A 16,623-nucleotide genomic window follows, 5' to 3' on the forward strand; every position below is an offset into this window, starting at 1 on the left:
GTTGCGAACTTGTGTTTGTGCGCGAACTTGGCACATAAATTCCACCATTTATCATTTTATTTAAGTTGATTTCTCAATAAATTTTGCAGATCAAATCTTGTTTATGAACATATAAGGATTTAAGGACTGATAGGGAACAGGTTACTCTAGCAGTTTTGGAATGTAAGGGAACAATAGTGCTAGTTCAAAAAATCATCAAGAAATATTAAAATAGTGAAGGAAGCATTCAAATTGACTGAACGTTGTTCCATTTGGATTGTACAAACATGTCACACACTCGAAGTAAACAGGCAAAAGAAAGGCAACGCCAAAATTTTCAAAATTCACCAACTACTCATGAGAGCCTGTGTCGGGGTTTGGTCTTTGGTGACCATACCACACAAGTTTAGTTGGTTTTTGTATCACGGATTCACGGGGCGCACATTATTTAGACTAAGTAAGCAAATTAATCTTACGGATATAAATTAACAGGATAATACATCACTTAACCATATTAAATGGATACGAGTTTACATGCAAGAATATCTTGCATAGTTGCATTTATAGATTCAGTATAAACACTTTTTTTTGTCAAAACAGTATTGGCACTGATTGCGGGTAAATCCTTTTCATGTTTGACGCATCACTCTATACCACATTCTTTTATACAATTGTCTGGTATACGAAATTTGATGGCTTGATTAATCAAGTATGGTTCTTTAAAAGAGCACAAAATTTTAATTTCCTACTATTTGTTCATTCTAATTATATCAATAAAAAAATGATTGATGCATATTTAAACTAGGTTTTTTTCCTGAAATTTTGGATTATGTTGGAACTTGGAGTTGGAGTTGTGTTTGGCTATAGTTTTCGAAATTATAGTTTTTGGTGAATTGTAATTGTAAAAAAGTGAAAAAAAATGAATTTTTTTTAAAAATAAGTTTTTTATTATTGAGTTTTTGGTATTCGAATACAACACAAGTTGTATTTGGGGCGGAATTCACTTGTCGCCGATTCCGAAAAAATAAAAAAATTTTTTGGAATAAAGTGAATAATTCTTACAATTATATAGGCCAAATTTTACCACAACTTAATTTCTCACAATTTGAATTCGAGGCTTCTAATTAAAAACTTATTAATGGAAGGATAATTGGTGAAATGATTGATGCATATTTAAACTAGGTTTGTCTCAATAGAGTGGTTGCTTCCTGAAATCATCTGTCACCCGATTATGTATAGTGAACTTGAAAAGACAGCTTGCTTCCTGCAGAGGTAATAAGTCAGCAGTTGCCACTCTTTTACCTAAATAGTGCCAATTGTTTTTACTGTACGAATGGCCAACTGTTAAAGTACTGCTTTATATCAAACGAATAGATATAACATGTTTTTTGAGTACATACACTCATTTAATTACGATCAATTAATGTATACTTTTTATTATATTAAATCACTTAATAACAACTATAATAAGTTGAAGTGTTTTGATGTAATGCGAGTAAATATTTACTGCTTGATTAAAGACAATAAAAAACACACGTGACATGTAAGTTATATACATTATCAAAATTGATCTTGTTATGCATATGAGCCTCCCTCTTCAATTTAAATTTACCTATTTTTTTTATTTTGACACTTCAAACCGGTGTTTGGACGTACGTTTTCACTAGGGAAATCATGTTTTCAACTTTTTTAAATATAAATTTAACCCGAACTTTATATTTTGTAAAAAAAAAAAAAAACTCATGTGTATCAAACACAATCTCACTTATATAGTATTTTATTTTCAATGTAGCAACATGCTAATATATATTTTAATTTAATTATGTCATTTTTTAGCTAAGATTAATTGATGTTGTAATTGAGAGGGAAAAAAAGACTTAATTTAAAAGAAGAGAATGTTTTGATAGTTTTCACAATTTTTTGGGGGTTTTATGTCTATAAGATACAACTTAAAATATCCAACCAACACATGATTTGAAACCATGTCCAAAGAGTAACTTACCACCATTACGTCTAAAATATTACTTAAAATAACCTTCATTACCACAATTTATTTTTTGCTTCTAATAAAAATCGATTTAGAGACATGGTTTTTTTTTTTTTGATAGACACGATAACTGAGGACGAGTTCGGGGATTCAAACTATCCTTTTCATACGAAAAATATTAGCAATCACATTCGGATAATAAAAAAGAAAATTATAAATTCGAAAAAAAAAAACAACCCATAAATTTAGGGGGCTGCATATGCATTAAGGCTAAAGACAATAAAAAACACATGTGACATGCAAATTATATACAAATTATCAAAATTGATCTTGCTAATAACAATTAGACTTAAGTTATTACCATTCGCGAGGGTGGTCTTTAATTTTTACCCCTCAAAATGGTGGTCTTTAAATTTTACCCTTCAGGCAGAATTTTACAAAGTCTGCCTAGCGATTTTTTTTTTACCTGAGTTGGGGTTCGAACCCACAACCTCGGGGTGTTAGGCGAGGGGTATAAATTAAAGATTACCAATTTGAAGGGCAAAATTAAAGAGCACCCCAAATGAAGGGTAATCGAAAAAAAAATTAAAAGGTATAAAATATTTATAATTATTTATAAAAAAAACCATATAAATAATTATAAAATTTATGTATATAATTTATCGATTTGGTTCGATTTTTTAATAATCATAATCAAACTAAATATTATCGACAAGTTCTAATTAAATTTTCGAGTCAATTAGAATGCACATCTGCTTTTAGATGAAACCAAATTCCAATGGAACCTATCTCAGTGACTCCACATGCTTTTTGCACAAAAAAAATGATGTCAAAAAGTGCCTTTTCACCACTTCTCATCTTTTCTTTATAATTTTTCTGTTTGTCCCCTTCATATCCTCCGCACCCGGCGCAATTTAGCCACATCTCCTGCTAAAAATCTCTCACAAGTCCCAATCCACTTAAACTTTCCTCCAACATCATATCCCTCTTTGCCTCTTTGAAGTTAACTTCACTTTCCTCTTTCCCCTTTTCATTTCTTGATAACTTATCTCCAAATCCAAACAACATGGCACACAATACCTCCAACAGGCGCATTTTAGCAGTTCCTGAACATAAGCCTAAAACTTCCATTTCTATGGATCCCACTCTAAAAAAACAACCTAAACCCACCCCCTCTAACACTATAGACAACATATCCAACAAATTTTCCCACCTATATGCAAATCAAAAAATCCTTAAATCTAACTCAAAAGACTCTTGTGGGCATTCATCAAATTCACTTTACAACCATTTAAAGACCAAATCTTGGACTGATTCACATGTTCTTGATTCTTCATGTACAGCTTTGACCAAGTCAAACAGTCAACATGGTAGCTCTACTATGGTCAAGGTAAAAAAATATGTACCCCACAAGGGAAAAGAGTTTGACAAAGAGGTGGATGTTAAAAGGGCATTTGTAAATTTGTCTAAGAGTCAAGAATTTGAAAGGTTTAAAGGATTTGATGAGATAAAAAAGCAATCTTTATCAGTACCATTATTGAAGAATGGTGGAAGAAGGAAATCATTTTGCAGTTCAAAAATAGAGTTGGCTGATTTCTTTTCTTGTAGTGGTGTGAAAGTTGTGGCTGTGGATATGCCACCATTTATGCAGATTCATGCTGTGAATTGTGCAAGAAAGACTCATGATAGCTTGGAAAAGTTCACATCTAAAGCTCTTGCTCTTACCCTCAAAAAGGTAAACAAAAGTGTAGCCGTATATTCTTGCTGTTTTAATTTATGTGTCTACTACAATTTTTTTTTTTTTTTTGTTGGTTTCAAAAAATGATTCGTTTGACTTTTAAGAGAAAAAGAAAAACTTTTAAAATTTGTAATCTCAAACAAATTTTAATTTATTTTTAATTATAAAAAAGTGACTAGTCCTAGAACAGACCAAAAAAAGTGTCACGGACTGAAAAAATAACTCTTTAACTGAAACATCTTGAGTGACATATTTGGGATCACAGATTTAAGAGCATTTTGTACATTATATAAGTCTTTATTTTAAGGGGATTATCCGTATTAGTTTGTTGGAAAAAAAAAATTCGGGTCAACTTATTTAATGGGTAAAAAATTATTTCATTCAAATTTTTAAATTTTTATCCCCCAAAAAAAACATTTAAATGCGATCCAACCAAATAATAACCCATACGATCCTCTTTGTTTCAATTCTCTCAAACTTCATACCTACAATTTTTTTTGTTGGTTTCAAAAAATGATTCGTTTATTTTTTTGATTTTAAAATTTGTAATCTTAAAAAATTTTAATTTATTTTTAATTTAAAAAAGTGACTGGTCCTAGATACAAACCAAAAAAAGTGTCACGGATTGAAAAAATAACTCTTTAATATTTTTGAGTGACTTTTTCAAAGAGAGGCATTTTGACCCTTTTATATAGTCTTATTTTAAAATCACAAGATCCAATTTCTTTTAAAAAAAAAACTGAAACGGAAAAATAATAAATTCTGCTTTTTTTTTGGTTGATTTTGTGATTTGGGTTTTCAATGAACTGATTATTGGATGAATGTGTTTCTGAATTTTTCAGGAGTTTGATGGGGTCTATGGACCAGCATGGCACTGTATAGTAGGGTCCAGTTTTGGTTCTTTTGTAACGCATTCTGTTGGTGGTTTCATGTATTTTTCTATGGATCACAAGATATATGTACTCCTCTTCAAGACTACTGTACAAAAAGCAGAATCTAGTTGAAAATCTTGAGATGAAATTCGTTTTAGAGCCTGTTTGGATTGGCTTATAAGTTGTTGAAAACAGCTGTTTTCAGCTTTTTTGAGTGTTTGAACCTAAGTACTTTATAGATCATTTTGCGCTTAAAATAAGCCTCAAAAATAATTACTATTTGATTTAGAATTTTATCTAAAGCAGCTTATAAACTGTTTTTTTTTAAGCCCATTCAAACAGGCTTTTAGTACAGAGCAAAATTTTGGTAAAAATGTGTTGTGTACCATGTAAGCTTTTTGTACATTTACTAAGAAATTTAAAAATAGGGTAGTTTTGTACAAATATTTACGTTTTAAATATCATTGGAATGTTGAGAGAAAATGTACACTGTTACAATTTTTTCTCAAGCTCATAAAGTTGATGTAAAGGGTTTAACACCAAGGTGTGCCATGGCGTTGTACCATTCGTAGTACATCCCACTTTAGGGTGGACCAACAATGGTCCATGTGCGAACTTTTTGATATCTTCTTATATTTTTATTATTGTATATCCAACTTATAAATTTGAATTCCAAGTAAAACAAATGTAGGGAACTACTAATGTGAGAAAGTAAATAAGTGAATATTAGATTGAGATGAGCTTAATTGAGCTATGTAAGTAGCAAAGATTAATGTAGTCAATTTCATCTCGGGCAATTGGCGCGAATGCCCCTCTTTTTAGCCGGTCTTTAGATTTTGCCCCTCAAAATGGTGGTCTTTAATTATTGCCCTTCCGAGCAAAACTAACATAGTAAAAAGACATTACTACCCCTAACCGTTACATATAAAACACAACAACTCAAATCCTTCTATCGTTAACTCAACTTAACTTCGTTTCCCAAAACCGATTTCTCAATTATTCAAATCGTTGTTTCAAGCCGATTTCTCCATTGATTTTGTTGCTACAATATCGAAAAGGTACAAATCTTAATTCAACTCAATTTAACGATTTTATGGAGTTTAGATGGTTAATATTTGAAAAAGATCATCTTCACGACCCGATTATTAAGAAACGAGATGACATACAAATTTCGTATTGAACATTACGCACTATAAAATTATTCAAGAAATAGAATCGATTGGATTTAATGCTTTGTTCTGATTTTAACTACTTTATACCTTAATTAAATTAGTATACAATGCTTATTTACTTGAAATTGTAATTATAGTAAATTCAATTTAAATCAGTCAATGCTTATCGATTTAAACTTGAATTAAGGTAAACTGTGTGCAAATTTAGAACAAGTATGCCGAGGAGGCAAAAGTTCAATTTACAAAAGAGTAGATTATGCCGTTAACGGCAATGTTTTGAACCAATTTCATAACAAGTATCCGAGAAGGCAAAAGTTCGGTTTATGAAGTATAAATTAGTCCAAGCTTCGCATTATCATCAAGAAACAAAAATTCATTATCCGAGGAGGCAAAAGTTCAATTTACAAAAGAGTAGAGTATGCCGTTAATCGCAATGTTTTGAACCAATTTCATAAAAAGTATGCCGAGAAGGCAAAAGTTCCTCAAGTTTATGTATATAAATCATCAGTCGGAGTCAATCCTCTAATCGGAATAGCTGTCACGGTGATTTGATTTTATTTGGATGAAGGTAGGGAGGTTTTCATTTTTTTAATTTTTTTTAACCAAAAACAATTACCGCATTATCATCAAGAAAACAAAATTCATTATCACAGAGGAGGCAAAAGTTCAATTTACAAAAGAGTAGAGTATGCCGTTAACGCAATGTTTTGAACCAATTTCATAAAAAGTATGGGAGAAGGCAAAAGTTCTGTTTATGTAGAAGTATAAATTCAAATTAGTCAATCCTCTAATCGAATAATCTTTGATTTTATTTGATGAAGGTAGAGGAGGTTTTCATTTTTTTAATTTTTTTAACCAAAAACAATTACCGCATTATCATCAAGAAAACAAAAATTCATTATGCCGGAGGAGGCAAAAGTTCAATTTACAAAAGAGTAGATTATGCCGTTAACTGCAATGTTTTGAACCAATTTCATAACAAGTATGCCGGAGAAGTCAAAAGTTCTGGTTTATGTAGAAGTATAAATTAGTCCAGCATCGCATTATCATCGCAAAAACAAAATTCATTATGCCGGAGGGCAAAAGTTCAATTTACAAAAGAGTAGATTATGCCGTTAACGGCAATGTTTTGAACCAATTTCATAAAAAGTATGCCTGAGAAGGCAAAAGTTCCGTTTATAACGTGAGTATAAATCGGTCCAACAGTCAATCCTCTAATTGGAATAATCGAAGTGCATTTGATTTTATTTGGATGAAGGTAGAGGAGGTTTTCTTTTTTTTAATTTTTTTTAACCAAAAACAATTACCGCATTATCATCAAGAAAACAAAAAGTGCTTATGTCACGAGGCAAAAGTTCAATTTACAGAGGTAGAGTATGCCAAGTTAACGCATTGTTCCGAACCACCTTAATAACAAGTATGCCGAGAGACGGCAAAAAAAGTGCAATTTACAAAGTAGCAGAGCATGCTTGTTACTGGCAAAGTTCTGAACAAACTTCTGAACAAGTATGCCATAAAAGGCAACATAAAATCCTAACTTCATAAGTACCAAACTACCATCATCAGTTCTAATTTCACGTGTACCCATTCCAAATTGCCCCATCGTCAACTTGGCCAGATGTCCGAATAACCTCCGCCTTACAAATCGTAATTTTCTTCACGATCATCATTTTCTCTACTTAGAGCACCGTAAAGAGCCCTCGTAAAATCTATATCTCTTTTGATATCGCAATTTATGAGTAATTTGCAAATTTGCAATATTAGGATGGATTTGGTTATGAGGATGGGCATGTTCATGTGTGCTTGCCCGTGGCACCATTAACATGTACAATATGTTGGTTTTGGTTCATTTTGTATGTGATTATATCTGGTTTTCAGAAGTAAAGTGTTTTTTTTTTTTTACTATTAAAATTTGTGTTGGTTTATATATAAGTATAAATTAGTCCATTTTAAATTGAATAACTCGTTGCATGGATTTGATTTAAATTGATAAAGACGGAGGAGGTTTTTCATTTTCATGAAAATAATCAAGTTGTATTTTCATTGGAATAATCGTTGCGTAAAAATGTTATTCCGTTTTTGAAGAATCTTCGGTAATGCTAACTTTTGTTTACAAAATGGTGAGTATGCCGTTTCGGCATACTTCATGACATTACATACAAAAGCTCTCAATAGGAAGGCGTAACTCAAATTTTCAAAACTAACAACTTAAATACATTTCATTTTGGTTTTTTCTCAAGTGAATCTCTCTTTATGCAGGAAGTTTAACAAAAAAAATGACACCAAGATGCATCTACGTAGCCTTCAACGGCAAATGGGACGCCGCCTACAATTATGTTAATCATGAAACCAAGCTAATACTTGTCAATGATGGTGCATTTCCTTCAGCTTGAGATGCAGGAGATAAATCTCGTTCGAGATGATCAGAAACCACCACATCTACATCTTGAATTTGCTCAAGATTTTCAAGCACATGTTCTTTCTATGGAGAAACGTTGGATTCTTCACGGTTGGCATCACCAAACCGTTCAACGGCAAATTGCTCCTCCTCAACAACCTACATAAAGTAACAAATTAAGAAACACAACATATGCCTAAGGGCAAACCTTATGCTTGAAAAAGAAAAAAGTATGCCGCGGCAAGATTTAAGTTTCAAAAAGTAAAAGTATCCGGAGACGGCGTAAAATAACTTTCGAAAAGAGATGGTATGCCGAGAAGGCGGTAATACATGAGTTTCCGTATAAAATGTGAAAGTATGCCGGAAGGGCAAGAGCTAAGTTCAAAAACTAAAAGTATGCCGGTGTAGGCGAAAAATATAACTTTGCGAAAAAAGATAGAATGACGGAGTAGAGAGAAAATGAGTTTGCAATAAAAGGGTTGATTATGCCGGGAGGGCAACACTATCATTTGCATAAGCTAAACGAAAAGAGCAAACAAAGTGTTAAAAACAACAAAGTATAGAATGTAAATTTACCAAAAGCCAATTCGGCCTCAACATTTCCACATTTCCTTCAACAGACGCAGAGATAAATCTCGTTCGGGATGATCGAAACCACCACATCTACATCTTGAATTTGCTCAAGATTTTCAAGCACATGTTCTTTCGGTGGAGAAACGTTGATTCTTCACGATTGGCATCACCAAACTGTTCACTGGCAAATTGCTCCTCCTCAACAACCTACATAAAGTAACAAATTAAGAAACACAACATCCATCATCGAAACAAAAATATTAAAATAAAAAATTAACAAATTATGAAAGTGGTAAAAGATTTATGAACAAGTTTTGAAAAAATATGCCGGAAGGGCAAACCTTATGCTTGAAAAAGGGAAAAGTATGCCGGAAGGGCAAGATTTAAGTTTCAAAAAGTAAGAGTATGGTCGGAGTCGGCAGAAACTAACTTTCCAAAAGAGACGAGTATGCTGGAGGAGGCAAAACATGAGTTTGCATATAAAATGTGAAAGTATGCCAGTGTAGGCAGAAATATAACTTTGTGAAAAAGGTAGTATGCCGGAGTAGGCAGAACATGAGTTGCAATAAAAAAGGGGATTATGCCAGGACGGGCAAAACTATCATTTGCATATCGGGAAACAAAAAAGAGCACACAAAGTGTCAACTACCGACTGAAAAGTGTGCCAAGCAACTTAGATTTAGAAAACAACAAAGTAAAAATGTAAAATTACCGAAGGCAATTCGACCAACATTTTCGGTTGCATTTATAGATTCAACTTGTTCAACATCCGTCTCCATGGGCATGTCACATTTGCTTGGCCTTCTCCAAAATCATCTTCAAATGCCACATTTAGAGAAGCATTTGCATCTTGTAATGTTTTGCGTAATTTTCTTCTCTTGTAAAACAAAGATTTTGCCTCCCAACTCGTTCTCATCAACGGTTCTTTCACTAGAACCTTGCACATCTTCCATCTGAATTTCTTGATTACTTTCACCCTCAACATTAGACAAATCAACACCATTGCCCCCCTCGTCTCTGGTGGCAGTTTCAGATTCCTGTTCAAGATCAGCAACATCTTCCTCAACATCAGACTGCACCGATCTTCTTCGTTGCCCAACGGAAGATTGCTCAACATTTTTACGAGGCATGGCTTGTTTAGTTTTCCTTTTAGCAAAGACTTTTACGAACGGATCTTGTGCTCTTGCGCCTACCCTTTTCAACATGACGAGGAGAATCAACATGTCGACGAACATTTTCGACATGAGAAGCGATTGGGATTCAAAATTTAACCCTCGCTTTTCGCAATAAATCATTTCGATCCATCCGGCCTTCTCCTTCGTTGATTATTCAAAATCCTATCCAATTTAACATCACAAACATTTTCCAGAACCGTAAATATAAACAAATACGAAGAAAGTGTTAAACTCAAGAGAAAAAAAAAAAAAGGAACAAAACTTTTACGGAAAAACAGAGGACCCGTGAGAAATACCTCAATGCGATGCTCTAGAGAAGAGCTTTCCCGGATTTGCCGGAATATTGGCATCTTGATTCACTTTCATCGGCTTGAATTGTCCAGGAGATTCATCAACCACCCCTTTACCTCGCTATTGAAATAAAATCCATACAACAATAATAATAAATAATGACATCAAAATAGAAAAAGAAAAACCACATTAAAAGTTGACACGAAAAATAAAGGGCAATAAACACCATTACCTTTCCACTCGTGTACTCTTCGGATACAAGCAATTTCTTCACCTCATTGAAATGCGGAGATTTCTTGTCGACATACGACAACATCAGAGGTTCACGACAATCGCCAATAATATCAACATATTGTTTGCGATAGTCATTGAACCTAGACCAAACCCAAACACTAAAGCCAAAAACAAAACCAACAACACCATAATCAATGGTATGTCTGTTTGTCCCTTGCTTATATATTGATTTGAAACACCTCGGGAGTTCGGCAAAACAAACGGACCCCCAATTAAACTCGCTCAAACAATTCAGTGTCCTCTATGTATACAATATGCTGCCACAACACCTTTTTATCAATTCTACCGCCCAATAAAACACGACCAAGAATGTATACCTCTGCTAGCATCACCGCATCAAGGTCATCTTCAAAATCTACATTTTCAGGCACTCATCACATTCTTCAAATCCCTAATTTCCAAATTCCTTTTACCATCTCCAACACCAAAATATCTTCTCAAAAGACCGCCATCGGTTTTGTTATATTTAGCATAGAAAGATCTAGGAGGTTCAGTAATTGATAACCCAGTGACTTTCTTAAATGATTGCTCTGTAAATGTCACAAGTTTATCTTGTATATTAAAATGCATTTCATTTGTTTCAGAACACTGAACTTCCGACAACAACATAAAATTCACCAAGATACCCGACATTTTTATATTATGTAATTCCATAAATTTCCCAAAAGGACGATTCTTCAAAATTACCAACCTTGTTCTTTTGTAAGAAATTTCTCAACAAATTTAACAAACTTTTCATCCCCTCGCCATACAGCACTGATGCGTGTGTCTGTCCACTCTTCCGGAGCAATATAATAGTCAGCAACTTGTCCAAATTGACGTCTCATCATTTAGCACACTAACATGAGCAAAACATAAAATTCAATCAGGAAAAAAAAAAAAAGTAAAAAAAAAACACATAAAAAACATTACCAACAAAAATACATTACCACAATGCATTAAGAAAAACGTAAAAGAAAAAAAAAAAAAAAAAAAAACACAAAACCCTATTCAAATAAAATAGAGACACCAACAATTGAAGGAAATAACTTATCAACAAGTAATAAAATGGTAACTAATAACTTACAGATGGTATTGAAACCCCACGAAGAGAAATCAATGAAAAAAGCGATAAAGATGATACGGAAACGTCACAAAGCAAGCAACCGCCTTCTTGACTTTAAAGTGAACAAACGAAAATAAAAAGTAAATTACGGGAAGAGCGGGCAAATATATATTAAACCAAAAAAAAAAAAATTTAAAAAGCGTACACGTGCTAACCACGTGACAAAAGTTATGCTTTGAAAGAGGCATAATGTAAGTGTGTCAGGAATAAAAGTTTGCCCTTGTGGGCATAACTGTTTCAATTATTGACAAAAATACAAAGAGTTTTTCAGTTTCTTCTTTTTTCCATTTAAAAAAAAAAAAAAAAAAAAGAATTAATACATTTTCAATTGGAAGTAAATTTAGCAATACCTATTAGAGATATTTGGAATAAGAGTCACTTTTTAGTTATCTTTTTTTATTTCTAGAAATTAAAAAAAAAAAAAAAACTGTTACTACGAATTTAGCAATGCGGGAAAGGCGGAACTTCGTTACCAACGGGCAAACTTATGCGGAGGAGGCAATATTATTTGGCTTGACTTTTGCATATTGAGCTCTTTGGATTTCAATTGGATTTTTTTTTTTTTTTAAAACCAAAAACGACTACTCAAATTTAAATTGGAGTAATCTGTCGCAACTATTGACAAAAATACAAAGAATTTTTCGGTTTTTCTTTCCATTTTTATTTTTTTTAAAAACAAATGTATTAATTGGAAGTAATCTGTCGCACTTATTCGAGATGTAACTGTCACTTTTTAATTATCTTTTTCATTTTTAGGAAAAACGAAGACTTCCATCTTAGAAGTATGCGGAAGGGCGAATATCCGTTCACAACGGGCAAACTTATGCTTGGCGGCAATATTATTTGGCTTGACTTTTGCATATTGAGCTCTTTGGATTTCAATTGGATTTTTTTTTTTTTTTTTTAAAACCAAAAACGACTACTCAAATTTAAATTGGAGTAAACTGTCGCAACTATTGACAAAAATACAAAGAATTTTTCAGTTTTTGTTTCCATTTTTATTTTTTTTAAAAACAAATGTATTAATTGGAAGTAACTGTCGCACTTATTCGAGATGTAACTGTCACTTTTTAATTATCTTTTTCATTTTTAGGAAAAACAGTAACTTCCATCTTAGAAGTATGCCGGAAGGGGCAGAAAATCTGTTCACAAAAATGGCAAAAGTATGCCGGTTAAGGCAGACTACAATAGAGCACAGTTTGAAAAAGTGAAACTTCATTATATGTACAGAAATGAAAGACCAATTTACATATACATCATTCGAAAAAGGGGGAGACACAATAACATAACACTTGCCATAAATAACTACAAAAAAATCAATTCACTTTCCTAACTCTTACAAAGATAAGATATACATCTTCAACGACGAAACTCAACCGTTTCTCAATCGAGTACTTGCTTGGTGTAACCAAACACCAATTAGGATAACCATCATCTTCTTTGTTTTCATCTTCGCATCTCGGACGTTTTCTACTATCTTCAACAAAGCAAATTTGCTACTTCATTTACATTTTGTGATGCTTCATTAGAAGAAAACACATAATCTCCGCATTGAAAAGCATTATTAATTGCAGCAATTTCTTTAAGTGCTTCTTTTTTTGCTCGGTCTTCATTTTCTTTCACAAATTCCTTTTCAAACTGAGAAAGAGTCTGAGTTTTATCAGACAGTTGACTTGATGAAGAAACAGCAGCATCACAGAGCATATCGAGCATGGGAGACGTCTCATTTTTTGTAAACCTTGCTTTACAAGATTCCTGCAAATCTTGGAACTTCACCTCATCATTCACTGAATAACCCAAATCTGGTTGTCTTTTACCAGATGCACAAGCTTTACAAGATTTGTTTTCGCTATGCAGTCGAACTAAACTTTCAACACAATGCATCACAATATCAAATTTACTTTCCAAACTGTCAAGTCTACTTTCCAAACAAGTTCTTTTAGCACTTTCAGAAGCTGCTACACATGACTTTGTTTCATCATGTACACGAACTAAGCTATCCACAGCCTTAATCGCACCAACAAAATTTTTATCCAATTCTTCGAAACGGCTATCCAAAGACTACAAAACAACGAAAAAAAAAAAAATTAAACAAAGAAGAAAAGAAAATGAGAATAAACAAAAACAACGAATGCAGCATGCAAAGTATACATATCATATTAACAAACTCAAAAATAAAAAAATAAAAAGCCATACGTTTACTTGATTGACAATTGTAGATCGTTCATCATCAAGTTGATTCTTCACACTAGACAAAACACCCCGTATAACGGATCAATAAAACAACACATTACTTTTGATGTCATTAAATTAATGTTGAATAAGTATGCTTGGACCGGCGAACTTAAGCCTGAAAATGAAAACAGTTTGCCGGTAGAGGCAGAACTCTAATATGAAAGGAGAAATGTATGCCGGAAGGGGCAGATTTTAAGTTTGCAAAACCAAAAAATATGCCTCAAGGGGCATAAACTTTCATTTCCAAAACCAAAACAGAGAAGACTGCAAAATGTGTTACCTAGTAAAATAAGTCTCAAAATGAGAACGATATGCGGTAGGGGCGAATCGAAATATGAAAGGAGAAATGTATGCCGGAAGGGGCAGATTCTACGTTTGCAAAACCAAAAAGTATGCCCCAAGGGCATAAACTTTAATTTCCATAACCAAAACAGAAAAGACTACAAAAATGTCACCTACTAAAATACTCTACCAGAAGGCCTCTAAAAAAATAAAAAGCCATACGTTTACTTGATTGACAATTGTAGATCGTTCATCATCAAGTTGATTCTTCACACTAGACAAAACACCCCGTATAACGGATCAATAAAACAACACATTACTTTTGATGTCATTAAATTAATGTTGAATAAGTATCTTGGACCGAGGCGAACTTAAGCACGAAAATGAAAACGGTTTGCGGTAGCGGCGGAACTCTAATATGAAAGGAGAAATGTATGCGGAAGGGCGATTTTAAGTTTTACCTACTAAAATAAGTCTCAAAATGAGAACGAAGATGCCGGTAGGGGAACGAAATATGAAAGGAGAAATGTATGCGGAAGGGCGGATTCTACGTTTGCAAAACCAAAAAGTATGCCCCGAGGGCATAAACTTTAATTTCCATAACCAAAACGAGAAAAGACTACAAAAATGTCACCTACTAAAATACTCTACCACAAGGCCTCTAACTCGAATTCAGTTAAACAACCAAAAACACAAAAGGCAAAGTACAACTTACATCAACTATTTGAGAAGTAACTTCAGATGGAAAAACCGCACGGGAAGAACAAGGGCCTGAATCATCAGGAAATTTAAGTGCAACTGGATAATCCAGCATCTCTTGTTCCGTACCAACAACAACAGCATGGACAATAAATTTCTTGAATCGCTATAACACAATATAAACGCATCAATTAGACAAAAACACAAAAAATAACAAGAGGGAAAAAGAACCAAGAAAAAGAAGCATCAACAAAAGGGAAACACATACTTTTTCAGCATGGAAGAAATTATCAGTAATAACTTTATAATCAACTTGCTTTGAAGGACCCCAAGACAACATACGAGGAGACTTCGGACCATGAAAACTTGAAAACCCTCGAAAGATAGGAAAACTTCAAACAACCACACATTTAAAGCGTAAGGAAACCACTAATCATATAACGTGTAGATGGCATGCTCTTGAAAGTCTTCACACAACCACGAATCGACCGTACCAACCAATTAAAACTAAGGGAACCCCGGGATAAGACACTCGAAGACTGTCATCATCAATTATCTTCATTAGATGACCTTTAACAACACATTTCTCGTTACGACCCAACAAAACCCTCTCCAATATATAGACCTCAGCAAGTCTAACAGCATCACTAGATCTTTCCCAAAAACCACTAGTACGATTACTTGACTTGATCTGTAAAAAACTCCTGAGATCACACAACCTTATTCTATCCTGATTTGGAAAATAAAGTCTCAACAATCTATTTGGTCTGCTAGACACAACACTAAAATCGCCAACACAAGAATCCAACCCAGTAATAAGACGGAAAGACTCGGAATCAAATACACACACGCGATCAAAAATCTTAAACTTTAACGCACTATCATTACTAGATGAAAGTTGCGATAAGATCAAGCAATGGAAAATACTATCACTCGGGCGGACATCAACCAAATCCATAAAGCTGTCCAAACACACCCTTTTTCAACAACTCCAATTGAGAGACACTCAAAAAGGACAAAATCAAACTCCGAAAATGAAAATCACCACTCCACATGCCACCTCCTTCAACCCAATGTTCAAACTTAACCAAGGGATGTTCCTCCTATAAAAGAAAAATTAATGTCAACAGAAACCAAGAGTTTACATAAGAATAAACCAAAAATGAGAATGAAAATAATTAACATATACCATGATAAAAAAATCGGCCCACTAGGTACACAAATACCGCATAATAGAAGAAACAACCAAAACACATAAGATTGCATAAAAGGCCAACATTATTAACAAAACAACACCAAAACACATAAAGATTGCATAAAAACCAAAATTATTAACAATACAACACCAAAAAACCAAGACACACATAAATTAACTTAATTCATGAAGTTATGCGGAACAAGCATAACTTTATGCGGAAACCGGCATAACTTCGATTTCAAAAAGCAACAACTCTGCTTGGACCGGCATACGTTGCCTCGGACAAACACATTCTTCACAAAACCTAGATTATTAAACAAAAACAACGACAACAACATAAAACAACATTCACGGACAAAACTTCAAAGATTCAACAAAGAGAAAACCAAAACGCATATCAAAATTAACTAAAACATATTACGACATTCATAATACGACATTCAAAAAACCGAATATATACATGGGAACGAAACTAAAGTTCAAAAAATCATAGACAACGTAACAAAAATAATATAATTTTAAATCGAAAAGGATAAATTAAATATAAAAAACGACGAAGACAAAGATATCAATTCAACATAAAAACAAATATTGAAACGAGCAAAATATCCAAATTCGTACCTAA

The 16,623-nt window shown here is 33.2% G+C and overlaps 1 protein-coding gene across 1 annotated transcript; it reads left to right on the forward strand.

The window, feature by feature from the left end:
- The first annotated feature begins 2,805 nt into the window (after positions 1-2,805).
- On the forward strand, positions 2,806-4,773 carry LOC132054618 (uncharacterized). Its single transcript, XM_059446591.1, has 2 exons — positions 2,806-3,701; positions 4,547-4,773. Exons 1-2 carry the CDS (start codon positions 3,033-3,035, stop codon positions 4,706-4,708), a joined length of 831 nt encoding a protein of 276 aa, XP_059302574.1. The 5' UTR covers positions 2,806-3,032; the 3' UTR covers positions 4,709-4,773.
- Positions 4,774-16,623: the final 11,850 nt, after the last annotated feature.

This window comes from Lycium ferocissimum, chromosome 4 (genome assembly GCF_029784015.1).
Source record: "Lycium ferocissimum isolate CSIRO_LF1 chromosome 4, AGI_CSIRO_Lferr_CH_V1, whole genome shotgun sequence".
In the NCBI taxonomy this organism is placed as follows: Eukaryota; Viridiplantae; Streptophyta; class Magnoliopsida; order Solanales; family Solanaceae; genus Lycium; species Lycium ferocissimum.

Bases quoted from the DNA above. Each gene is read 5' to 3' on its own strand.
- LOC132054618 (XM_059446591.1), top strand. From the start codon at position 3,033: ATGGCACACAATACCTCCAACAGGCGCATTTTAGCAGTTCCTGAACAT. The intron at 3,702-4,546 runs GTAAACAAAAGT...TGAATTTTTCAG, and splicing joins TTGCTCTTACCCTCAAAAAG to GAGTTTGATGGGGTCTATGG.